Genomic DNA, 26,132 nt, shown 5'->3' on the forward strand with positions numbered 1-26,132 from the left:
GCAGTTGGAGTTTATGTGGATCGAATGTTGCTTTTTTGTTGCTCTTCAATCCTAAATTACTGGTCAATTTTTTCAAATGGGTAAAAAAAAAAAAAAAAAAGTCCTGGCCACAAACTTTATATCTGTGCATGCCACAGGCTGTAGAAACCGGATAAATAGTCTATAATGCTTTTATAGAGGCACGTTAGGCGACATCACACTCTTGTTATTCATTCCCTATGGAATATCGTTAATGCCCCAATAGAAACGTGTAGGATTTCCACATGAGAACAAAGGTGACATATCCGGATTTGAAATCAAGGATCCGGGGAAAGGAAAGGTGGGGGGTTGCATTTATCAAGGGCCCCTACGCCATCGTGGGCCCTCCACCAAAATGTAGACCGACGTCACCGCTTCCGCCCTGCACCCCCCCCCTCTCCCTCCCTCCTTCTCTCTTGCTCGCTCTCTCTCTCTCTCCCTCCACCCTCCCTCCCCCGGCGTCGTTGGAACAGTTCGGCCGCCTGCAATCCAACATGGAGTAGATAGAGATGGGGCTCTAGCGGGGCCACCCCTCGGTAACAACAGCGACGACGCGCTTTTTACGCACAACTGGAACCGGAGTCGTCGGTGAAAACATGCGCCTTAGGACTTAAAAACGGAGCGTGTGCGTTGTGTGTCCGTGTGTGTGCGTGAGTGAGTGTGTGTGTTTGGGGAGGAGGGGGGGTGAGAGAGAGAGAAGATTCGGCTACTAAATTGTCCGTGTAGGCTACGTTATCTTCTGAAGGTGATGGGGGTATTGTAGTTATAGAAAAGGGAGACGTCCGCGATCCAGAAGAAAAATATTGGCTCCTTCGGGTGGGAGAGGAAGAGGGAAAATTGAGGAAAAAGAAGACGGAGGCGCAGCCAGTCGAAGGCAAGCCAAAGAGCCGACACTCGCACAAAGGCGCAGGGGGGATTTATGCGGAATTGGAGACGGAATCGGAGGAGCCGCGGTGAAAGAATGACGAGCGAAAAGTATGCAACCGCCGCGGTCCATTACCTGAGGTGAAACGAGAAAATGATAGAAGAAACACACCCAAACGAGTGAGTACTATGCCTTAAAGATTTCTCTGTCCGCCTGTCTCATTTTTCGCTTTCCCCTGTGCCTACAAGTTGGAGGTGATTGGGGCAACTTGGTGGAATGTGCAGCCTTAAACTCTCCCTGCAAAGCTGCTCTTCGCGTAGCCTGTGTTTGGGATTATTTTAATGTTATCCACTTGATTAGATTTGGTGTTTGATGCTGCTGTGAAGCGATGCATTGACAGTGCTGTAGAAGAGGGGCTTTTTCGGGCCCCCACCTTGGTGTAGACTTGAGAAGGCAAGAGAGAGAAAGACGAGGAGTGGGAGGAGGAGGAGGGGAATAAGCGTGGGTGGATCGGAAACATTTTCTGAAAGGATCTGAAGCGAGAGAGCAGGCCCTGTTGCAGCGTAACTTAGAAACTCAAACACGCCCAGAAGTTACACCTTTTATAAATACACAAACAGCAGCAGCGAGCGCACGCACCTTTTGTTGCCGACAAAAGCGAGAAGAAAAAAGAAACCCGAAGGCGTTCGCGGAGGCATTTTCGCCTCGTTATTCGGTCACGTCTGTGTGTTTGCTTCCAACCGAAGGGGGAAGTCTCACAGGATATGAGATATCCGATATGCCTCATCCGCCATCTCTTTCTCAATCGCCCTCATTTGCATAGCCTACCGCGCTCCATTCATAAAAAAAAAGAAATACCGATCGTAAACGACGGCTTGCCCTGAGAAAAATACGCGTCTGTTTCTCAGCGACTCGTTTCTCGTATGATCGCGTCTACGCGTCTCTGTCTGACCGGGGGCCGTGGATCGAGTTTTTGCGTCTGTAGCTTGTACGAAGCGGCTCGGCGTGTAGGCCCACAGACCTGTTTATATGGCACCCGTGGGCCTGTGTGGAAGCGCTCGAAGCTTCTAATTTGTCTTATCGTGAGGACGGATCTGAAATGGTTTAACATCAGTAAGACAGAGGAGCGCAAACATGAGTAGACTTGTAAAAGAAACACGTGAGGTTATAATGTTATTTGGTGGTTTCAGGACGAGCCGTTGCCACTACGTGCACGCCATTTAAATGTCTGGCTCCCCGTTTGTATTTTTATAACTCCATTACAGCAGTCGGCTCCTCTGGTCTCTGTCAGTCTACAGGGGGCTGTGCTCGGTGGGAATGCCTGCCTTGCAGATCTGTCCGCGGAGGTGGAAGGGCGAAGGGCACCGGAGGGGATGTTTGCGCTGCGGTGGCGTGACGCCGGCTCATTCATAAAAGCCCTCTAACCTTCAGCGCGTCCCCATTCATGCCTGCTGGCCGCACTCTGCTCTCAGAAGCCATGCGTCGGTCCCACTGTTGTTTAAACAGAGCCGGTACACGGCGACTGGAGCTACCCCCGGTCTGGTCGACCAGAATCACTCCTACTAAAGCCACAGGAGCGGTTCCCACATTCACCCCTGCTCCTACTTGCGTCTTTATCTTTATGGCCTTCTTCTGAGTCATGTTTCTGATAAACCGTTTTCTTTTCTAATGGCGTGATGTGCACACTCTGGACCCCGCCCACGAAGCTCTCAAAAGACCCACGGTTGATTGACTTTCACTTAGCAAAAGAAGCCTCACCTTGTGTTCTGATCAAATATTTGGCAGGATATTTGTGAAAAATAAGTTGATAAATAAGTTTGGTAACCATCAAACAGCCGCACTCGAAAACATACGTAGGAGGATAAAGGTGAATTTTGTAGCATGTGTAAAAGCTTAATAGGAAAATGTGTTGCATCTTTTGTGTTGATTACCACCCATATTAAGTTTAGTCATTTTCCACAAACCTTTGGTTAATATAATGCTAAAAGACACTTTTAAGACTCAAAAGCATTCATTTGGTCTGTTACATCCTGTCTCCGTTACACTTGGCTAGTCCTGACGGGTTTTGCATTGACCTGCATTACTGTTGAAGTCTCTTTAACTGCAGTGAAGTAGTCGTTCAGTTTACAACATTTTTTTTGCACACTAGAGCCCGTTTTTGATACCACGCATGCAGAAGAGTTCATCGGCCTTATTACTGGAAGGAAATACCCTGTGTGCCGTTATCAGACAGTCCTTATCAAGAATAAAACCAGCTCTAGGATTAAGGCAGGGCGAGGAAATAAAAGGCACACCTTTATACCTTTTGTGCCATGTTCGGTGGCAGTGTAGTACTAACCCTCTGACTTCTTCGTACGTTCACTGCATGTCTTAGAGTTTGGATTTCTTGGATTGAGTCACACGCCCACGTTTAAGACCTCATCTGTTCTGTGGAAGGCTGATTTGATTCCACCATCGGGGTGCGACGTGCTTATGCCTGTTTTGTTGGCTACGTGTCCCGAACTAGGACGCAGCTAGCCACTGGACGATGTGCTTTTCCACTCTTGTCACTTATCCCTTCCACAAAAGCCCCCCCCCCCCCCCCCTCCTCCTCCTCCACGGAGCGCTGCAGCACGGGGAAAGGATGTATCGATCTGGTGTGAGCTGTTGCAGGGTCAACGCGTGCTCGGTCGGTATCGGGCAGGAGAGATGCCCGGTGACATTCAGCTAAGGTCAACGTAGCATCGAAATATAATCCATCCCCCGGATAAAAAAGCGCTCATCGACTGGCAAACGCAGCAGCGAGGAGTTAGCAGGTCTGCATGTTCCCTCGGCAGGACTGTTCTGTTCCTCACACATGCATCATTATACGTTAGCAGCATTTGATATTGAGGCCGTAATGAACCTGACGGCTGCGAAATTTCAAGGCAGTGACAAAACTCGTCCCCGAAATGATGCTGAGCTAGCATAATGACCAGGAGCCTCTTATGTATGTTTATGTAGAAAGTCAATCTAATCTGTACCTTTACTGTTGTGTAAGCACACTGAAAGAAGTGGGGGAAAAATGACTGTGTCCGTTTAAAAGAGATGAATAAACCTGCCTAAAAATTACAGGAGACAGTCATACCAGTGTTTCCACATGGTTGACTGATATCTCACATCACATATATATAAATAATATATAAGTATTTCTCTACCAACAGTTGCCTGTAGTATGGATTCAGAACCATCCATTCACAAAATGACACAGCATTCCTTCTGACAGTGTTAGAGATGTACATATTAGTTGAGGCTGCTCTTTTTTCCTCTCATCTGGTCTCCCATTTTGCGATTTACTCCATTTCCCACAATGCAGCACACAGCCGGAGGCCCTCAGTGTGCTGTACTCAAGGGTTAGTTGCGCGTTTATGTGGGAAGATTGATCCCTGGAAAAGTAAAACCGTGTCTGAGCCGTGTCTGGTGCCTGAGATCGGACGCTCCACTGTAATCGCACCGAAAGACAGATGGCTCCCGTTCATAAACGCAACAACGTATGGGAAGATGGAGGCATGGGGGCCATATTTAGCAGCGTAGCGTATCTTTTTGTGCTGCGTTTTAGGTCAAACGATCACATGTCAAACAGAAAAAGGCCCAAACATGTCGGTGACCACAAATAAGAAAGAAGTACAACATTGCCGGTATTGTTGTAATCACAGCAGCTGTCTTTCAGAGCGTATATAGCATCTAGAGAAATATAAATAGATGTGGATGCACAGTCAATTAGCGCTACATGATTTTAGAAGCATGTCCACAGATGAACTTCCTTTGCAGACCCTTGGCATTTTTCCCCCTCTCTCTGTCTCTGTACTCCCCCTCTCCACTCACAAACAGGCACATCATGTGGAACAGATCCTTTTTCACAGTGTTTCCTGTGTTTTACAGAGCAGCTCATCACTGGTTGCTATCCGGAGCCTTTATATAATGGCCTGGGCTGTTTATATCGGGAGACCAAACAATGGGCCCGGATTGTTTGCCTGTTTTTTTACTAATCTCTGCTCATCAGCTGACTGGATGACCAAGATTATAATAGCTTGAGTTTTCATTCACTTCACTGTGTGTGTTTTTCCCTCGTCACACCATGCATACAACGATCGGCTCGGGCTGGATACTGAAAACTCGTCGACGAACGAACTCTGTGAACTTTGATTTCTTCAGTAACCACATAATGATTTAGCTTAAATCAATACATGTGTTTTGCATACAAGAAGTGCACGCGCATCGGTACACTAATAATACCATGCTGTGTTATTACAGGTGGTTATTCTTTTAGATCCGTCTGAAAAGAAATGAGGAGTTATCAAGCAGGTAGATTTTATAATTTAGATTTTCTTCCATATTGTCAGCTTTCACATATTGGAATTAAGGAGGACGCAATTGAAAGTTCATGGAGTTTGTTTTTTATATACCCGCTTAACACCGTCATAAACAAGTGTAGCCAAACACTGCCAGAGCGTAGGCTAACTGTAGCATCAACTCACGTTGTCTGTGTTTGGACCACAACGTTGCACCTGAATACCTAAGTACAAAAACTACAGCCAACGTCAGCACCTGCGTGGGAGGACACAATTTTCCATACCAGCATATGGCAGTCGTCTGTACACGTCATTCAAAATTTAAATCTGTAAATGGCAGGAATAGACGGGACTTCATTAATTTCAGCATGAATATCTTTCACACCAGCTCAGCTGGTCACCCGATAAAGTCCGCACAAATTATTTCCCACTGGAAGGGTTTCAGACCAACTTTCTTCTTCAAAAAAGGCAGGGGAGTTGGTTTGACTTCTGGGTTAGGGTCACGAATGAGTGGCCATCAGTTTGGTGCCTCCTCCTGTCCTGGTTTATCAGGTTCATTTAATTATATGCAACTTCAAATCATGAAGAATTATCACAAATGCATTTAGTCGAAACATAGATTCTCAATAATTTGTGTTAATGTTAATGTAGTAGTGTTCCCACAAACACATTACAGAAAGACTGCGGGCTGTTTAAAAGTAGCCACGTGTAGCATCTTGAAACACTGCAGTCCATCATGTGTAGCGGTGAAATGTATCAACATATTTAGACAAGGAAAGCCCTGAGAGAACAGGCTTCCTAGTGTTCAATATGCAAATAATTTTCAGTTGGTTTGGTGCCCTGAAGCTGGACCACAGGCCGCCCAATTACAAGATAAACCATTAACATTTGACAGTTCATGTAAACGAAGGCTACCTGATCACATATGACATGTTTGACACGCGGCCATCGTAGATGGAGAGGGGGATTAGAAAGCCCTCCCTCCGTCACTTCCAGTTGATCCAGAGCTGTAAGTCTATCAAAGCATAAGAGGATGTGAGGCATTATAGAGGGTCTTGATTGGTTTTTCATTCGCCTCGAAGAGGTTTAGTACCAATCAGCTTAATTTCAGCAAAGTTCACGTTTCGGTGAAGGGGCTGCGAAGTTACTTTGGCTTCTTGAGTAACATTGCACTATTCCAGTTTTGTTGTCCATGTGTGAGCCTTCACTTTATTTATAGCATTCGCCTTTGATTGATGGACATTTTCCTCTACGGTGTAATCTTGAGGACGCTTCCAAGCCACATTTGTTTTCCTGCCCCCGAAGCATTTAATAATCATCCATAGGTCTGACCTCACATTCTGATTGGTTACTGGAGTGTGGGATGTTATGCGTTAACACACCTCTGCGCGTTAGTGACCTCTCTCATGTCAACTGACACACTTGCAGTCTTTCACACCAGCAGCAGCAGCACGAGTCTGCTGCCCAAACATGTGAGCGTTCCACATAACTACAGCTGATTGACAGAAAGCCGATCGAACTTCCCCTCAGGAGCCTCCACCGTCAATAGTTGTGAATGAACTCTCTTCACCCCGCCTCTCCCTCGCTCCCCCCCTCCTGGTCTTTAAACGAGCTGGAAAGAACAACATTGTTGGTTAATTCTCACCACAGTATGCACTGCACCAGCTTACGTTTGTATGTTTTATGTGTTTGTTTTCAGCTTCACAATCGGGAGCGACTTTTTTTTTATATACTTTTTTGCCCTCTCTTTTTTGTCAGCTCCTCCTTCTCGTTCCTCCTCTACAACCGATTCAAAGCGGACGTTAACAAGATCTCCATAAAAGCTTCTAAGATCATAACACACATGGAATATTAAATGCCTCTCCTCCTCAAATCCAAAGGTTTTGCTCTTCTCTTTCAACTGCGTTTAAAAGAAGGAAGTTATTTCTTACTATTTAACCATCAATAAAAGTGCAGACTGACGGCAGACGCCCTTCCAAACGCGGCCTGCCCTAAACCGAGGCATTGCATGTGCTTACTAAGAGCAACAGTGAAAGAACACAGCGGTGTCAAATTAACTGTGATGCGGAATAGAGAGAATCAGCAAATGCTCAATCTTTTAATCAACCGCTTGTTCCCTGCACAGAGAGTGTCGGCTCATGCTGCGAAACTCTGTCAGCGTTCGGCGCATCAGAAACCAATAATGAAATGATCGTGGTTGTGGAGGGTCCCTCAGTCACTTCCTGGTTGCGGGGCAGACAGAGCATGTGCCGTGTGTTGAGACATACAGTATATAGAAGTGGGTGTGCGTCTTTTGTCGACGAGGCCAAGGTGTGGCCAGCCATTCCTTATCAGAGGAAGTATGGCCAGCCTTATCGTGTATGGCTGGGCTGCCCTCGCTGGCCCTTTTATCTGTCACACATGAGCTGGATTCCAGACCTGATAGTCAGCCCGCTTCCCAGCGCTCTTTACTGTTTTATTGCAATATTATTCCGCACAGACTACCTCTGTGTACAGCTTAACAGTGCAAGCTCTGAAAGTATGCATTTAAAAAGTCCACTTATAATTTACTGGGGGGTTGACAGTAAATACAGGCAGGATGTGGAATAAATCCAAAAAAGGACAAATAACAATGACTGTGCACTAGCACGAGCACAGGTGTGTCCTCCACCCACAGCTCATTTCCTCATTATGATCACTTGTTTACAAGGTGTGGACCGGGCATAGAAATAAAAAGTATAGAATGAGCACACAAAACAAGACGACCTGCATGACAGAATGATTTGTTCCTCATTTTCAAAGCGGAGGATTTGAGCTAATGCAGCAAACGAACGTTTAATTCCTCTCCAATTTTCTTGGATTTCTTTGACATTACAGCCAAGATAAATAAATATTCCACATGGTCCTTTTGCCTTATACTTAGAACTTTGTCCATGGGATATTCAGCTTTATCCTGCCTTATCTGAACCACATGGACACAATGCCACTGGATAATTGCGAGGTATCTGGAGGCGTGTGATAGGGCTTTATGTCATAGTTTTTTTTATGACAATGCCACAAACAACTATGAAGCCCTACTATATTGTTGTGTTTTACTTAACTACTCTTCCACTCTAGTTTTGTTTGAAACAAAGCACTAAAACCGTCTGTGCTGTGCCCGAGAGGAGCCAACAATAAAATGGACCATGGTCATTGATGTTAAGATGAATGAATCACCCTTAGGATTCCTGAAGAGCAGCATGGGTGTCATCCGCCGCCACCTTACTCCGTGCCAGTTAAGAATGGGCAAAGAGGTGGCGCGTGACTGGAGCGGAAACAGAAAATTGAGGCTAAGGCTAAGTCTTGAATTAGCCACGGAGACCAAAACCAGGCCCCGGACATGTTTATTTCCTGCCGTAAAGTTGGGCATTTCAATATGGAGTCATTGAGGATCAACTCAGGAGCCAGCACCACAACGGCATGTTAGGAACTGTAATTTTTGTCACTGGGTTTTTTTTTTTGTTTTTGTTTTTTTAAATCTGCTACTGATCATAGTGATAGGTATTTTTCTCTGGGCCTTGGTGGAGCCCAAAAGAGAGCTAATACTCAGTTTTCTGTTTATAGCATATTTTCCACTAATTCAAATGGCAAAAGAAAGTCAGATTCAACTAGCATAAGATGTTCATGCACACTTTCCTCCCGTGGAAAATGTACACCGGTGTTCTGTATGTGAACATGGCCTTAGAGCACCCGCGTTCCAGCTACTCTCTTTTATGTCTGTGGGTTAAAGAGAAGCTAACGGCTGCTGCAGTCTTAGTGAAACTGTTGGCATGTTTGCATACAAGCTTGTTGAAAGTGTTGCCGTGAATGATTGGCACGATACGCGCTGTACTTGCAAGTCAAACAAAAGCGACCGGCCCACAGCTGCAGTATACTGCCACCCTTACGAAGCAGAAGTCAGACACGCCCTGCACCTTTGACCCGACGGCTCGTATTAAATGAGACGAGGCACGAATCGCCTGCCCTCTGCTTATCGGCGAGGTGTTGATTTCACCCCCATCTCCCTCCTAAGCCGAGTCATGACTCAGCTCTCTGACCCAGCCCCGGGCATCCCTTTCCCACCTAAAAGAGACGTTGGAAAGTGCGTGCAGCAGGCGATGTCATGGAGTCTGAGCAAATGATCACGGTAAACAACTTGGAGCTCTTTACCTTCAAACGAAACAATAGGGTTGTCTAATATTTGACTAAAAAGTGTGTGTGAGGTGAAGATTGTGTACAGTATGTGAGGTTGACGTCACAGTCCCTTTTTCAGCAACCGTACCTCGTGCAACATTCGTGTGGTCAAAATTAGATTCACAGTTCCCAAATGTGTGTGTGTGTGTGTATTTGCGCATGAATGTGTGGTCACTCCCGAGTGTATTAAAGTAGCACATTGCTATTGGTTGTGGCCGTCTGTGTGTTCCAACCACAGATTACAGGGCCTGTCGGCAGACGGGGCTCTAAACATGGGTCAGAAGACAGCCCAAAATGTGACAAGTTCATCCCAGAGAGCTGATAGCTGGTATCGTGTGTCTTAAAGCACATGTGCTTATTTAGCACAGAATCTGGTGTTATTTCTGTATGTGGGTGGCCTGGATGTGTGGTTCTGTATGTGAATGTGTCATACATGTGCTTGAGTCATTCTGAACCGCTGTGGTACTTTTAAAATAAAACTTTCAGAGCTGCTGGGAAGGCAGAAATAATCCAACTGGACTGAAATAACACAGAAACTGTAATAAATATGCCGGAGCATCTAGCCTTCATTTAAGATATTATCTTGTGTTTAAGCTAGCGCGATTGCTGTGTCATTCAAAGAACTCCATATTCACCAGTACAAAGCGTTAGCTGGTCTACAACCCTGCTCAGAATCAATATTTATTCAGTTGTTTCAATCACACAAAGACATTTGAAGCAAAGAGAAACTACAACCATAGTGGAAACAAACTGTAGCGAAAGTGAAATTAAGAGGCCTGCGCCCCATATTCTCCCCAGAAATGTTACTACACATCGTGACCGTTGACACCCAACTGCGATGGGACATAAATACATGTCCCCAGACAAGCACAGAACTGTGTCCCTCCCTGTGCCTCCTGTGTCTACTCTGACATCTTTTCTGCGCCGCCGTATTCCATTCAAAGCAACTTGTTCAACACGTATTGGCTCCGACTCCGACAGGAGCAGCCAGTGCAAGTGCTGCTTAATTACAGAGAGATGCCGACTCGACAGCAACGGGCCGCTCGTGACGGCTGCAACGTGAGCTCTGCGTGGATTGGACCCTCACGTAAAAAAACAAAACAAACTTAAGCCGGAAAAGCTAGCAACTGCACAGAACATCATTGGAATTAACTAGTAATTTTAAACAATCAAAACGCACTGACTTTTAGGAGTAAGGATACTGAATCCTTAGTGTCTCAATTTAGTGTCCAAACCTTTAATCTCTGAATGGAAAAGTCTGATTAGATAGTGAAGTGTGCTTTCCGCAAAAGCAGAACCCATTGTGGGTGAATCTGTGGTTGCTTTTTCTGTTTGGACTGTTTGTCTGCTGTCACCCAGTACGTCGATCTGTCATTCAGTCGCTTTTATGAATGTGTGTGGGTGGGAGCTGGTGAACCAGTTTTGCCACCTGTGTGTGTGTGTGTGTGTACGTGTGTGTGTGCGCCTGTGTGTGTGTGTGTGTACATCAAATCCTTGGGACTGTCTGTAAACTAATTATATAACAACACCTCTCTCATTCACTCCCACACAACCTCCCTCCCTCCACCTCTCTCTATTTCATGTTTCTCTCTCTCTCTCTCTCTCTCTCTCCCCCTCACACACACAAACATGGCAGCGTCGATGGAATACACAGAAGTACATCCTGTTATTGTCAGATCATTCATGTGGATTGCGACCGTGCTCATTGTGTCCCTGTGAGGGTGGTGGCTGTCACGCTAATGCTTGAGAATGCCTTGTATTTTACCATTCAGCCTCCAGCGCATTGTCCCCTTTTTGTCGTGTATTGTTTGGTGCTGCTATATAGACTAAACTGTAGCTGTATTATCTGTCAGCTTGCGTGATGCGTGTCTGACCACGGCTCCAATGCACAGTCGTCTCGTCTGAACGACGTGCAGATGAGCCTCTGCTCACCAGTTAATGTAGTGCTGCGTCATACATGAGTAACTCCTTGAACCCGAGCAGGGCAGAATATTTAGGATGACACTGCAATTGTTACATGAGAATTTGAATATTTTTAAATAATATTTTCCTAGGATTGTTTTTTTTGTCCGTGACGCCGATGTATCGGCTTAATGAGCCCGGAAAGTGTGATTTAATATGAAAGCGGTCAGAATTAGTTTGAAAAAAGCCAAGTTAGGTTCCATCAACAATCCAAAATCTACATTGTAAGATTCAAAAATGTCTAAATTAGTCCTTATAGTCATTGATCTCAGTTCCTTATTTCTGTCATTTATTCATAGCTTATTTGATTTTTTTTAAAATGACTAATTTCCCCATTCATGTGGTCACGATAAGGGTCTTCTAAGATTAGAGCAACTGTGGCGACGCATACAGGAAGAGAGAAATGTTCTTTAAAATGATGTTGTCAAAACAAAATGGTCTCTTTCTTTTTTCCTACAAGTAATCTTCAGGACCCATTGAGGAAAATACATACAGTCCATAAAGTTGGAATAAAATAGTTTGTGAAATGACTGCGGCGATGTGATTTATTCTTGATCGATAAAACTTTATTGATCCGTCTCTTCCAAACATAACTGATGTGTGATATAAGAACAAAAAGAGGGATGTGTCTGAAAATAAATTCATTCCAACCTTCATTAATAGTGTATTTATTATAGGCTGTAATAGTGAATTGTGTCTTGTCTTGATTAGTTAAATTAGAAGATCAGAGCCCTGTCATTAACTACACACACTGTCCCTGATGGTTAATATTTGTAATAAATTCTCATATTAACAGATATTAACGCTTTAAAACTCTAGAGCGAGAGTAGCCTGGCCTTTCTGCTCATGTAATGGTCGCCTCGTCTCGAGGAAGTTTTTAGAAGAATGTAACGGCGAGCTTCATATACATGAGAGTTTGTGTGTTTTCATGCTGACTTATCCCGGTGCAACACCTCCCACTTCAGCACAGTGAGGACCAGGCAAAGTCGTGACTTGCGACGCCCTCAGACAGTCTGCCAGAGTGTGAATCCAGCTCTATAATAAACTGCTGTGGCATTAACTCACACTGAAGTTTAGAGGATGCTCAGTTTTAACATGTAGAAGTTGCGCAGAACGTTAGCCCCTGCCTGAGGAAGTTTTTTTTTTAAATGTCTGAATAGTTTTTACGTTGTTGAGATTATCACCGTTATTGCATTGCATGAATTTCACACAAGTTAACATTCTTTTCAGTTTGCACACCTGATATCATCTTATCATGTCTTTGGTTTTACTACAGAAGGAAGTGGTTGTTCCCCCGAGACGTTCTGATGATGACTTCCGATAGATTTGTTTTAAGATCAAGTCAAAAAAAATGTTCAATTCATGAAGTGTAAGCCACCTTCAGGTTAGAATGCACTCGAGGTGAAGAGATGAAAGACTATTGATATAAAGTATGTTGAAGTTGTGTTACTTGGAAAACCAGGTGCAACATTTACGCATTCTAGTGACTCATTCTAAAACACAACAACACTTTTGTTACACTTACAACACTTACGAGATTTTATTGCTGGTTCTAATAGACGTGGTACAATGATGTGATTTTATATACATAAATTTGCACAAATGGTATCTTTAGCTTTTAAAAAAATAAGTTTTTACATCTTTTTACACATTGAGAGCTTTATATTCTAAAACATGCGGCTCTCCATCAATTGGAGATTGCCTAAAATATTTAAATGGTACATTTTGGAGTTTTATTGTTGGTCTTCTCACACACGCGGTTTGAAACTGTTCCGACTCTTTATTGCAGCCGTCGTTCTAATAACTCCCCTGTCTTCCTTCCCGTCCAGTGACAGCTACATCGTGCGTGTGAAAGCGGTGGTGATGACGCGGGACGACTCGAGCGGTGGCTGGTTGGCTCAGGATGGGGGAGCTCTGAGCAGGGTGGGGGTGTGCCGCCTCGTGCCAACGGAGTTGGCGCCCAGCAACTCGCAGTTCCTCATCCGTGGCGAGCGGCTTCGGGACAAACAGGTAAAGCACAAACATTAGGAAAAGCATGAAGAAAAAAAAAACGGGGATCAAAAATGACAGTCGTTGTTTTACTCAGGTGATCCTGGATTGTCCGCTGAGGAAGAATCTGGTGTACACCATAGCGACGCCCACGTTTCACCATTGGAAAGTGGAGGACAGGAGGTGCGGCCTGTCCTTTCAGAGTCCAGCAGACGCCAGAGCTTTCGACAGGGGGGTACGGAAAGCGATAGAGGACCTGGCTGAAGGTGTGTCATTATTATTCCTGCGCCACTGTTCATGTCTTTCCATGTGTTGTTGGAGGGGTTATAGAAATGTCACACATAAACGCAAGGGCGTCCAATTAATTCATGAATGAGATACTCGGTAGTAGGTGCTGAGGAGTCTGGAACGTAACCCAATCCACGGGTATAACCGGTTAGTCCTGGTTTGCGGATTCTTGAAGTAGATTTTCAAATAGTATAAAGTTTTGATAGGGAACAGGATAGGACCTTGAAGTAAGATATTGTTAGCCCAATAGCATAACTGACCGTAACAGTATCAATATCACTAAAAATGTGCTTGCTAGAAATTGTGTTTTTCTGCTTTTCCAAAAAACACAATTGACTTGGGCACTTGTGTTATTAGGCCAACGACACGTATAGTGCCTTATAGTTCTAAAGGGTTGCACAGTTGCTGTGCGGGTACAACTTGAAAAACGACACCTGTCACATGTAAAGTGATGATTTCTACACCAACTGCACCAGAAAGGATGACTTGAGGTGTGCTTGACCGGGAGCGGTGATTACAGGTGGTTCAGAGAGCTAAATGTGACTCCCGTTTCCCCCTCTACAGGCTCCACAACGTCCTCTACAGCACTCCAGAATGAGGGCGAGCTGGGTGACGACGACGTCTTCACTGTAAGCTCCCTACATTCATTCACTGTGAAACTACGTCTTGTTTGTTTACATCAACAGTGGCTTCCTCCCCATTCAGTGTGATTGAGGAAAACATCTACTGACGAGATAACACTGGGTTTTTTGACAGTGCACGTAATTGATCAGGATTTTTTTTAAGCTCCTCCTCCTGTGACATCCAGGTAGATCATTAAAGTTTTATCGTAAAAAAAAAAGTGGCAAACTCTCGATTATAAATTTTACATGGTTGCGACACAGTGGAAAGCAAAAAGCAGAACCAACTTCCTTCCACGTCCCCAGCTCACACCTAGGGATGACTGTTTCATATCAACTCTCGATGGGCTCCATTGGGATGTTATTTGAAGGCTCAGTTAATAGGTGATGACTATGAAACGCCTTCGCGCAGCAAAAACAGCCGTGCCTTAAAAAAAAACACAAGGGGCCATAACGAGTGATTCATGAGTATTAAGGCTTTCCAGTAGTTCATATCTCTGTGAGTTACGATTGAACTGTTTTAGAGACTTTGTCACAATCACGATTAGCTAAACTGTAGAAAATCTGAGTGCAGCAGCAAAGTGTGCATTTCTGCTAGATTACTTAACAAAGTGCATGCCGTATTTCTGAGCATTACAAAAAAGATAAAATACTTGCTGCTGCAGTGATAACTTTCTGGAGTTGTGAAGTCCTGTCTGTGTGCTGTAAACTGTTGTGCAGTGTTTTGGTATCTGATAAGCCTTTAAACACACTCAAACTGGACTTCCTGGATCCGATTTCATGTCTATCCAGTACTTTAAACAACACGCCCCTTCTGCCGCAGCCTCCAGCGTAGTTTTAACGCGGGCCTTCGTTTTTGCTCTCAATGTTTTGTTGACTGCTGCAGCCCTGTCCTGGCAGTCAAACTGCATCTAAACACCCTCAGGATTCATCATTGAAATGGAATTGCCCTGGAGCGACATTGATCTACTTTCCTGCTATTCCATCTGTGTCCAAAACAGACTTACAAAAAGTATCAGCTCGGGACTGCTCCTAGGACGCCTGCCGTTGCGTATACCTGCCGCAGTACATGAAATGCACGTCTCTACCTCGCGTTAGCATAGAGAACCCCCTCCTCCCCCCTGCTCTGTAATCTGACACCAAGACCAGCAGGCAGGGTCACCAGGTCACTTCCTGTATCCCACCAGCTCCCTCTCTCCTGGTGACCCCCACTCAACACACACTCCCCCACCTTCTTTTGGTTGAAAAGGAGAGCAGCCACCAAACTAGCAGCTAGCAGCTGTTTCCCAGCTTAGTGCAGGGCCGGTGATTTACGAGAGGAAGTGCCTCGTGGTTCATCTTTGACTCGAGCTGTCTGTAAGGGCCAAGACTAATAGGTTCTCTGCTGGGAGTGTACAGCCACCACAGAGACGCATACAAACACATGAGGGGGAGCAGAGGAGAGGGAGGGGGGCCCACGGCACAGCACTGTCAGAGGGTGGAGCAATCCCTGAAATAGAGCAGCGGGTTTTCAGGAACATAGAGGCTTTCAGGACAACAAATCCAAACCAATTTCTGGCTATTGTTGCTTAAAAAAATTCACATGCCGTTCAGTTAAAACTCCTCAAAGCATCAAAACAAAATAGCCTCGGTATTTCCATTTCCCTTGCAGCCCAATATAAACTTTTTCAAGCACAACGCTCACCCTGTTCGCGCTGTGAGTCCTTCTCACACCAACAAAGACAGACTGAGGACAGATTGGGCATTGCCTCATGTCTGCCTTTTGAAATTTGCACTTCAACACGCCACAAGATTACAGCTAACAGCCAGCGGACATATGCGTACAGAGCAGTTACCAGCGCGTTGTCTGCGCCTGTGCACTGTTTAAATGTATACAGAACTTAATTAATATAGCCCACCAAAACAGCTCTGACGTTAATGACCGCGCCACTTTGATGGTTACAATGTGTAACTGTTTGGACAATTGATTCAGTTGTAGTTTCAATTGTGATTGGAGGCTGCAATTTGTGGTTAGTTGACTTCAGTACCATTGTGGGTAGGCTAAATAACAGAATTCACTCTGTGTGCGATGCGTCGCAGCAAATAGCCCGTCACAGACCTCTCTCAGATAGATCCCCTGTATAAGAGGAAGCCGGTTCCAACAAAGGAGCAAATCTGGTTTTGAGTTTTATATTTTTAAATGGCATTTATTTAAAAAAGCCCAGTACAATCTGTGCATGAGCTCAGCGAGCGGTCCGTAACGAGGTAAACGGAGGAAAAGCCGGGTCTTTCAACCTCAGATCGATATCGGGTTCAGTCGGACGTCATCATCATTAAACAACTGCCGTCACAGCATCTCAGTTTGCTTATATCTGGGCCATAAATTTGCACTTGAACACACCACCAGGCCACCTGGTCGTATGTTCTGCCCCTTGGAAATTAGTCATGTTACCAGCAGGAGGCTGGAGCCTGTGTTCTGGGAGGCTCGGACGCTAGGAAGAGCTACAAACTGTAGCGCAGTAGCAATGCCGGCCTCTCCCGAATCACGCTGATCACTTGGTCTACGCCTTATTCATTCTAGATGATCATGTTGTTGTGAAAATATTTGTGGATTTGAATTTTCAGATGAGAACAGAACTTCTGTCACTTCGTTTCTCTTCTCGTGCGCTGGTTCTCTAAGCTGATCCACCAATCACAGTGGTCTGTCCGACCGCCTCGTTCCTCTGCCAGTGCTGAATCAGCTGACAAGCTGTTGACAGAAGTCCGTCTGGTACCGGCGATGCAGGACACGCCGCAAAAAATAAGGCCTCAGACACCCATCTATGGCCCGACACGTGTAAACCGCCGACTGTGGACTCGGCGTGTCTTTAAAGATACAGACACTGTAAAGGTCAGCCGTGGTATTTTAAACTGTCAGCTTCAGCATCCTCCTTGATTTATGACTGAATACAGGTCTGAATTTACACTTTCCTTGACAACCTCTGCTTCGTCTGGGGTCCTGCTTTGGCATCGCTGCTTTCTTTTACCTGGCTATCCTAATTTCTCATCCACACGGTTTTGTGTAACCGTTTGGGGGGGAAAAAAATGCCACCCTTATTTTTAGCGTATGATGTCTTGAAAACAAACAGAGTGGCACAAGACTCTCAACAAGTCCCCCACCTTTCCTACTGAGACCTTTGAATAACCACCAGACAGAAAAATTTAACAGCTGTGACTCTAAAATTATAGGTTAATAGCGGCGTGATACATTGATGGGTTCAGCACCGCTTGTGTTCCTCTCAGCCTGTGTTAATGACCTTTCCTAAAGTTAGCGGCGGTGGCGGCAGAGTTTGCGAGGCAGGCAGTCGTGGACAGGGGGAAATGCTGCAGCAGATTTACAGCCTTTGGAGGGGACAGGGGAGGATGGCTGGAGGGGCTGGTGAAGGGGGGCAGAGAGACATCCAGGATGGACATACTTCCCTAAATTATTCCTCGTACACCAAACCTAAATTAACCCAACCCTTCCTCTGTCCCTCCCTTCAGCACGTCTCCGTTCTCCGTCTTTATTTTGGTTCATTCACAACAGGAGGGAGTGAACGCTATTGAGGCAATTCTGGGCTCATCCCAGGAGAGCGAGACAGGCCCGTTGAAGGATGAATCCTCCCGGGCTTTGACTTGGGACATGTTTTGTGTCAGAAAATAACTTGAAATGCCCTCTGTCCAGCCTTGGGCCGGAATATATAGAGAGAGGATGTCCCGAAATATAACCTCTCCCCCTCAACTCCTCCTTTGTCTCCCCGTCCTCTTGTGCAGTTTCGGCTCACTGCAGAAAGTCTGGTCTGTGTTTTGAATTAGTTGCAGCCATGGAGGCCAGAGTCGGACTGGTTTTAAAACCGTATTGGCTCCTCCCCTCCAATAATGGCTTCTCCAGGGGGGCGGGACCCGGAGTGGAGGCAGCATGTTATGTTATTTTTGGCCGGCTGCTCTGAGGGCTTTGTAAGAAAGCTGGGGGAAATTCTCAGCATGGCGGTATCCATGTGGGGAGCAGGATATAACGGGGAGAACTTCAGCAGACAGACAGACAGACACCAGATGTGGGTCATATAACTCTGGCAAATAAACTTTTGCATTGGTTTTAGGTTTGTTGGAGAGCCAGATGTTGGCTGAATTTTTAGAAACTTTTGGAAGGAGATCGGTAGAAATCCTGGGGCTGATACGTTACCTGCAAATGAACCATACTGCAACAAAAAAAATGCTGTGCTTAGACTGATTGTAGGTTGGACCGTGCTCAACATCTGGTTGATTGGCATTAGATTGCGAAAAGACATTTAAAGAAAACTCCTAATGACTTTGGTGATCCTCGGATTTTCCTTCGGAGTCGCCATGAGGTCGATGTTTGTGGTTTGGAGTGAAATGCCTAAACGTCTGCTGGATGGACACGAAATTTCATCTCAGAGCAATGACGTGAGTGATGCGAAGATGGATGAACCCTCTGTGACGTCACCTGTAGGATTCCTGCAGAGTTGTTTTGAAGCTCAGTGTGGCGTCTTGGAACTTCCATACGAGCTCTGGACGCCTCTGAACTCCTGGTGGATTCCAAAACATTCAAAGACGTGGAGTCGAGGCAGACAGCTAGGGCATCCATCTGTCACTTTAAGCACCATTGCTCTTCATTATGCGTAACGCATGCATTATGCTGTTGTCAGGAATGGAGAAATAAGCTTTAGAGATTAAACTGGTTTTATGTAACTGGCTTGTAAAGATGGACTCTCCTTCTGGAGTCGGCCTCAAGTGGCCATTCCAGGAACTACAAGTTGAGGTCCATGTTCCTCTTTAATTTACAAAAAACAAAGAAAGACCAACTTGACCCCCCCACAAAATGATTGGTTACTGATCGTGCTCCACTACAACAAGTGTCCAGGAGGTGCCACCATTTATAGCCAACCCCTCTAATCCACTCGTACAGCCACCCACCTCTGAGTGTCTCCAACAAGCACCGAAGAGAACTGGGAGCATTTGAGTAGCTGGATTCCAACTCATCTCATCTGTTTTGTGCTTGTCCAGTGTTTTTTTTTTTTTTTTTTTTTTCGCGATATGAAATCACATCAGCACAATGGGGGAAAAGGGAAGCGCAGAGATCTCACAGCTGTTGCAGACTGTTGGCAGAAGATGATCAAGGGGGAAAAAAATCTGCAATGGCTAAACAAGCTGTTGGGACAAACAATATAGTACTGAAAGATGAAAATGCAGAGAGCAAGCTTGTGCTCAGACACCCAATTAGAATTTTCTACTTATTAATAAAGTGTTCTCACAGAAAAACACCTGCACTCTAATCACTGTGCCGAGCACATCTAGACTGTATCCTCCATATCCATTCATATTACCATGATGACTTGATGAGACAAGAGGGGTCCTGGCCTGCCTGTCAGCTGACGTCCACCAGGGCTGACCCCCAGGTGTGCCTGTCTAAAATCCGTCTCTGCTGAGCGCTGCACGGCAGCGGCCTGACCGTCTTGTGTCTGGCCAAGGTTTGAGTTGGATTGGAGCCCTGACAGCCTTTAGCGGAAAGGGGACAGGATACTGTTCACACACACGCAGGGAGAAGGGAGAAGGAAAGGTGGAATGTGGAGAAAGTGCGATTGAGGGGAGGAAGACAGGTTGGGGAGAGGCCAAAGAAGGTGATGGTTTGGACGCTGTCTGCGCAGGAAAATAGAGGCCTCGTATCGAGCTGCGCCGCAGACTTTATCTCGAGCGAGAAAAATCCTTCCTATTACTGTGAAAGGATGTTTCCACTTTACAACCGACGGGTCATGTTTTGGGTTAAGTGTTCACAGGAAAGGTAAAGATGTCACTTTGGCGCTATAAAGAGGCCCAGTTAATACAGCCGAATGCTGAAACCATTTGACTATGTTTTGGGGGGTGGCGTTAAATTAAATTCTAATGTCATATACGGAGGTGCTCCCAATGTTTTGTCCATCACGCGTCGATGGGGCAGATGAAGACCGTAACAGTATCAATTCTCGAAAATGGAAGCTAGCAACGTAAGTGGCTAGTTCATTTCTAAATGTAGGTTCCTGCAGCGCCGATGTCCCAAAAAGTCACCCTCGCCCGTGGCCATCCAGACGTGCATCAAGAGGCTTGAAAAACATCGCTCGCGTTTCCTGTTTTTCCAATCAGTGCTTTTCCGACGCATCCTGTTTTTGTTTGTCCAATCATGGTGTCCTCTCGGCCTAGCTATTTGTTTGGCATGTCCAATCAGAAAGCAGCCTTTCAGTCCGCATCCTGTGTTTGTTTGTCCCCTCAGAACACCACAGACAGCTCATCCAACTCCTCCCAGAAACTGGAGAGCTCTCTGCAGCCGCTCGACTCCTCGCCCCTTCCGCAGAGACACAAGGGCATGCTGGGACATCGCCTCGACCTCCACGACCCCTACCGGCTCTCAGACCACTACTACTTGGACCAGGTGAGACGGGCACATCTGGTTGTACCACGCAGCCATGTCAAAAGAGTGAAGGATGAGGTTTACATATTTCCCCTGTTGATTACACTGAACATTTTTCTGGAGAGGTTTTTAAATTCGTTTTAAATGAAGCGTTTATTGTTCACCTGGAACATATGCGTTGATTGCTGCCAGCGGTGTTTGAGTTTCATTCTGTTTTTTTTGTTGTTTTTTTTTCTCCTCCTCAGCCGTTGTCTCGGATTCCCCGCCACGTCACCTTCGAGGATGAGGAAATCGTCCGCATCAACCCCCGGGAGCGCAGCTGGGAGCGAACCACAGAGCGCCACTATGGACGCCATTCGGACCGGCCCTGGCTCACCGGCTACGAGGACTACCGCCACGCCACCGTGCGGGACAAATTCATCCAAATGGACGAGTCCGAGTCCTACGTCCACTTCTCCAAGACGGAGGCGCAGAAGCACGACTACACCTACCCGCTGGCACCGCCCCTGTCGCCCTCAAACTCTGACCCCGCCCTCGGACCCTTGACCAGTAAGGGCCACGGCGGCGGCTCCTCCTTTCGCCACGGCTTCTCCCCCGTGGTCTCGTCCCAGCCCCGCTCCTTTCTCCCGAGCTCCTCCCCGTCCACCAACGGTGGGAAGGGGAGGAAGGACGACGGGATGGAGCGCGCACAGTGCGAGCACTGCGGCGAGGCCTTTTACGTCTCAGACAACCGGAGAGGGCGGTGCCAGGATGCTCCAGACCCCGTGCGGGCGTGCATCCGGCGGGTCAGCTGCATGTGGCTGGCAGACACCATGCTCTACCACTGCATGTCCGACCCCGAGGGGGACTACTCAGACCCCTGCTCCTGTGACGGGGGAGAGGGCAGCGGGGGAGGCCGGTGCGGCACGCGCTGGTTAGCTCTAATCGGCTTGTCTCTGGTGGCGCCCTGCCTCTGCCTCTACCCGCCTCTCCACACTTGCCACCGGGCGGGGCTGACATGCGGCTGCTGCGGAGGCCGACACAAGGCCCTGAGCTGAGCAGCTGTGCTTGGAGGCCTCTCAGAGGAACAAACCTATACCCAACGCAAGCACAGGGAAAGGGAAGGATGGGGAAACACACAGAAGGGACAAGTGGTCATGGCTGCTCACTCTCTTGCCTTGGTTTCTCTGGGTTTCTCTACAAATTCCAGACACTGAAATAAGCCAAAAAAAAAAAAGCTGTTGCATTTTCTGAACGGCCTGGGAAGATAAGCTCCCCCTTATGGCAGACAGTTCTCTCAGCTCTCCACGTGGCCATTTCATGCTCTGTTTCTAGTGAGAGAGCACTCTTTTTCAGGGGGCCTTTTTTTATAACTGACCTATATGTCATGTATCACATATGCAGGTACTTTATATTGTTATATTTGTACACTGACTCGGCGTCAAAGAACTTGAATTGTTTCTTGGTTCTGTTTTTTTTTTTCCTTCCTTCGATGTTAGCGTGGCCATTTTGTTTATATTCTATTCCAATATCAGGCCCGCTCAACTCCAGCTACAAGAGAAATCAGACACTACACATCTTTGCGCGTGTGTGCGAGTGTGCGTGCGTGGATGGTGTTTGTGCATGCTTACGATGCGCGCCGAGGCCTTCGTGTTGTCCGTGCTGCGGCTCATAGTAAAGCTCGTGTATATAGTCCACATAGCTCTCCGACTCCAACATCTTGTTTGTTCGCCGAAACAAACGCGGTACTCATCTTAATCTTTTTTTTTTTTTTTTCCCTGATATCCCAAAGATTCATGTTTTTATCCTATTTATTTTCTCACTGAATTGATCTACCAGCAGCAAAACGGGGTGCTGGGTCGTGATTCGCTCACAGAACGAGACGGTGCCTCAAGTCTCAAGCATCCGTCTCCCCGCTCCTTTCACGTGATTTCAAACAGTGCCTAGAAAAAAAAAAATTCAAAAATCACCTAAACCAGGAACCCTTCGAGTCTTAGAATCCCAGTCAGATTATTGGCTCCTTTTACGTCACATACACTTGAAGCAGCGTGAGATTTTAAGGCTCCGATCTTTGCGGAAACCTCTGCCAACATTCTGCGTCCCGCCGAGGACCGAAAAGCCTGACGGACACAGTTGAAATTGGTGCCTGCATTGCCTTAAAATATGGAGTCCTGCTCCCGACTTGACCCGTCCCCCTGAAGATGTCTGCTATAGTTAAAAGCGTGGTTACGGCTTCCCAAGCAATCAGCCCTCACCGTGTACTCTTTTAAACTATTTTTGTAATAAAAATGAAAAAGAACTCTTAAAAAGGTTCTGGTTAAGCGTAGTTCGCCTGCGACGTACAATCACCTCCCCCTCTTTGAGCTATCGCAGTTCTCCAGGACACACCGGTCACGTATGTGCGACAGTAAAAGCCCGACTAATGCTTTAATTCATCAGATTAGTTGAGATCTGTGTTCGGAATCATTTCAAACCTCCTCCTTAGAAGACTCATCGCATGGCCACAATGACACTGGACGTGTCAAAAATCATTTCTAAATGATAAATAAAATCAATCAAATCACAGCTAAGTCATCTTTTTTTCTACCAACATTCTAAATTATTTTTAATTTTAAGAAAATCCACCTAGTTAGATTTGAAACTTAACACTGCTGCACATGAAACTAGCGCAGATGGGGTTAGCTTAGCCTAGCATAAACACTGGAGACGCATTGGAGACAGCAAATCTGGCTCTGTCAAAATTTAATAAAACCCGCCCTTCAGCGGCTCTGAAGCTCGCTAGCAAAAATGTTCATATATTCCAGGTTTAAATTGTGCAAAAACCAAAGTGTAAAATGAAGAAGTTTTACTGAAGGTTGTGCGAGTCTCCGCTCATTATCCAAATGAGATGTAATCTTTAAATTATTGAAGCCGTTTCATTTTGAACAGACCCAGGCTTGCCTTTACCCCCTGTCTGCGCTTGTTACGTGGAGCTGAATTTACCGAGAGCACCCCTCCAAACGTTTCCAAGTGCTCCTTTAAGGCCACACTATGTTGCTGAAGATCAACATGAGAGACGGCTCGCTGAAGCCACATGTGACCGGCGTGCGCTCCCCTCCTCAGTCCTACAGCATTTTTCTCCCTCCATGCCAGATTTGGTACATCATCACACGCACAAAGAGCAGAGTCAGATGCTTGACAACGGCGCGACTGAATAAAGAAACAGTTAAAGCCTGTTCATTCATGGTCGTGGTGGGCGTGCTGATGTGCAAACTCGGGCGGTGGAGTAAAAACACACTGTCCTACCTGCCTGCCTGCCTGCCTGCCTGCCTGCCTGCCCGCGTCTGCTGCTTTCAGGTGAGAAACGGCAGGCGGGTGGCCGGTCACACTCTCACAGTTGACAGCACAACACTAAAACTGCTTAGGTGCTTTAAGCTTAGGTAATGGCGGCGTCGGGGATGTGACCAGGAACAAGCTTTTTTAAAAATAAAACAAAGCAGGACGTCAGAAGGATCCCACTGGAAAAGATCGGGAGTGTGAAAAACATCTGAAATCCTGGAGACAAACAAACCATCCCTGATTGTTCTGCCAAGGAAATGTCACTTACTGTAGTTGAACTACAGAATGCCTGAGGATGTCCTTTTTCCTTCCCTGGTTGTATCTGTTTCATACATCCTGTCCTGTGTACCAGTTTGTACGTCCTTGGTGTGTGTGTGTGTGTGTTTATGACCACATCCCTTCCACATGCCCTCTCCTGCTCCTTGATCCAAAGCTACTGGGATCATCTGAATATGCCATCACATATTGACACCTTTCCAGTAGAATCGGATCCTTTTGACGATCTATCAGGGACGGGGCCAATCAGATCGGAAAGAGAGTGTGTTTGTACATGTGTGTGTGTGAGCGTGGCGTTTAATCTTCTATCTCCGTCTCGTCCGGTGTTTGTCTTCTCACATGTCAGAGCCATTAACAAGTGCCTGAACGCATCCTCTTTATCTCCTCGTGTATTTAAATTGAAAGATTAAAGACTCCCTGTATTGAATTAGACCCAATTTTTTTTTTAATGCTTAGTATTTTTACCTCTGTAAAAAAAGAGCAAAAATTATATTATATATATCAAGTGTATGTTGTACATTTTTATTTCTATTTTGTTTTTTAAAATAACTGTTTCTAACATGTACGATGGATGTAGCTCTTGCTTTCGAGAAGGAACAGGAAGTACTTTGTAGATACCGAAGGGGTGGCCAGGTCTGTGAGAAAACTAAAGTGAAATGTGTGTCTTACCTTCCGCCTCCAATAAAATGAAAGAAAACAGTGAAACCACACGCCAGTCCGCTGTTTAATTTTAGTCTCGCTTTGAACGCACTTCCCCATATCTACAGTCGAGAGAGAGAGAGAAAAAAAAGAGAGGCCCATGTGTTGTTTTATGTGTGTGTAATTAACTACAGCTTTTCTTCCCGCACGCTTTATCGCTCGCCTCCATGTTCCTCCCCGTTTTGGTACCGGTGTATGAAATCAAAGATCAGCTCATTAAAGGAACGGCACACGAATTAAAGTAGAATCATTCACAACAAATTAATATGCAGGAGAAAAATTAAGTAAAAATGTGTGTCTCTGTGAACTAAAGGCCAGAGGCCTTCGTCGGACACGCTAGCATGTTTGTGTCCAGCAAGAGTTATATTAGCTTCGGTTGCAGTAGTTTTACTCGAAGTTCAAGTGGATACAATGCCAGTAAGGCTCATCATCCGAGGAACATCCAACTTTTGAACTTTTGCTTGACTATACAACAATATAGGCAGAAGGATTCTGAAAAGATTTAATTTTGGGACCAGCACGTCCCGATTCCAGTGATTTCGCTAGACGCCGGCCTTTAACACGTAGTTTAAAGTGGCTGCACAGTTGGTTGCAGAGTTTTGCGTGCAGAAACCGGAGTAAGACAAAGAAAAATGGCTTCGCGAGGTCTTTCCTTTGTCACAGTGCTTCACCAAAAACCCAGCACACCCCGTCTTATTCTCTTCAAGATGTCTTTTTTTTTCCCCGGCCGCCTCCCTCCTCAGCGGGAACATGTGATAGCCATCGAGGACGTCGAGCTGTTTCACTCAGGATGTCTCTGGAAAAGCATGTGGGCGATAATGATGGAGCGCGAGAGAGGGGAGGGTGGGGGGGGGTGGGGGGGGGGAGAGGAGAAGAGAAGGAAGGTCCCCGAGGGCTTTTGGGGGCCTGCTAAGCAGCTCAACTGCTGCAAACAGCATCGCAGTCCACATGTGCAAACATTTAAGATATCTGCTCGTGTAATGGGGTCAGAGTGGCCCCTCTCTGGGTGCACGGAGCGCCAGCGCTCACTTCCCACTGCAGTTTACAGGAATGGGTGGCCCGGCCTCATGTCCAAAGATAGGCAGGAGTTTGACTTTTTCCTCCTAATGAAGATGGATTTTACTCTACGTTTTATCCAGCGGGCTTTACTTTCACAACGTTTCAACGTGCCGCGTTTGTCCCATCAGGTCTAAACTGACCCGCGCTGAACTTAGAAG

General features: G+C 46.1%; 1 protein-coding gene across 1 annotated transcript; it reads left to right on the forward strand.

Moving 5' to 3' along the window:
- Positions 1–462: 462 nt before the first annotated feature.
- On the forward strand, positions 463–24,924 carry LOC125018806 (sprouty-related, EVH1 domain-containing protein 2-like). The gene is made up of 6 exons (XM_047603172.1): positions 463–1,062; positions 13,176–13,356; positions 13,433–13,601; positions 14,188–14,252; positions 20,506–20,664; positions 20,889–24,924. The coding sequence occupies exons 1-6, from the start codon at positions 1,037–1,039 to the stop codon at positions 21,678–21,680; spliced, it is 1,392 nt and encodes a 463-aa protein (XP_047459128.1). The 5' UTR covers positions 463–1,036; the 3' UTR covers positions 21,681–24,924.
- Positions 24,925–26,132: the final 1,208 nt, after the last annotated feature.

This window comes from Mugil cephalus, chromosome 13, assembly GCF_022458985.1.
Source record: "Mugil cephalus isolate CIBA_MC_2020 chromosome 13, CIBA_Mcephalus_1.1, whole genome shotgun sequence".
NCBI lineage: Eukaryota > Metazoa > Chordata > Actinopteri > Mugiliformes > Mugilidae > Mugil > Mugil cephalus.

What these genes read in the sequence shown, in the direction of transcription:
- LOC125018806 (XM_047603172.1), top strand. Translation starts at nt 1,037, where the DNA reads ATGATAGAAGAAACACACCCAAACGA. An exon ending in AGCGGCTTCGGGACAAACAG is followed by an intron (nt 13,357 to 13,432) that starts GTAAAGCACAAA and finishes TGTTTTACTCAG; the next exon opens with GTGATCCTGGATTGTCCGCT. An exon ending in GATAGAGGACCTGGCTGAAG is followed by an intron (nt 13,602 to 14,187) that starts GTGTGTCATTAT and finishes CCCCCTCTACAG; the next exon opens with GCTCCACAACGTCCTCTACA.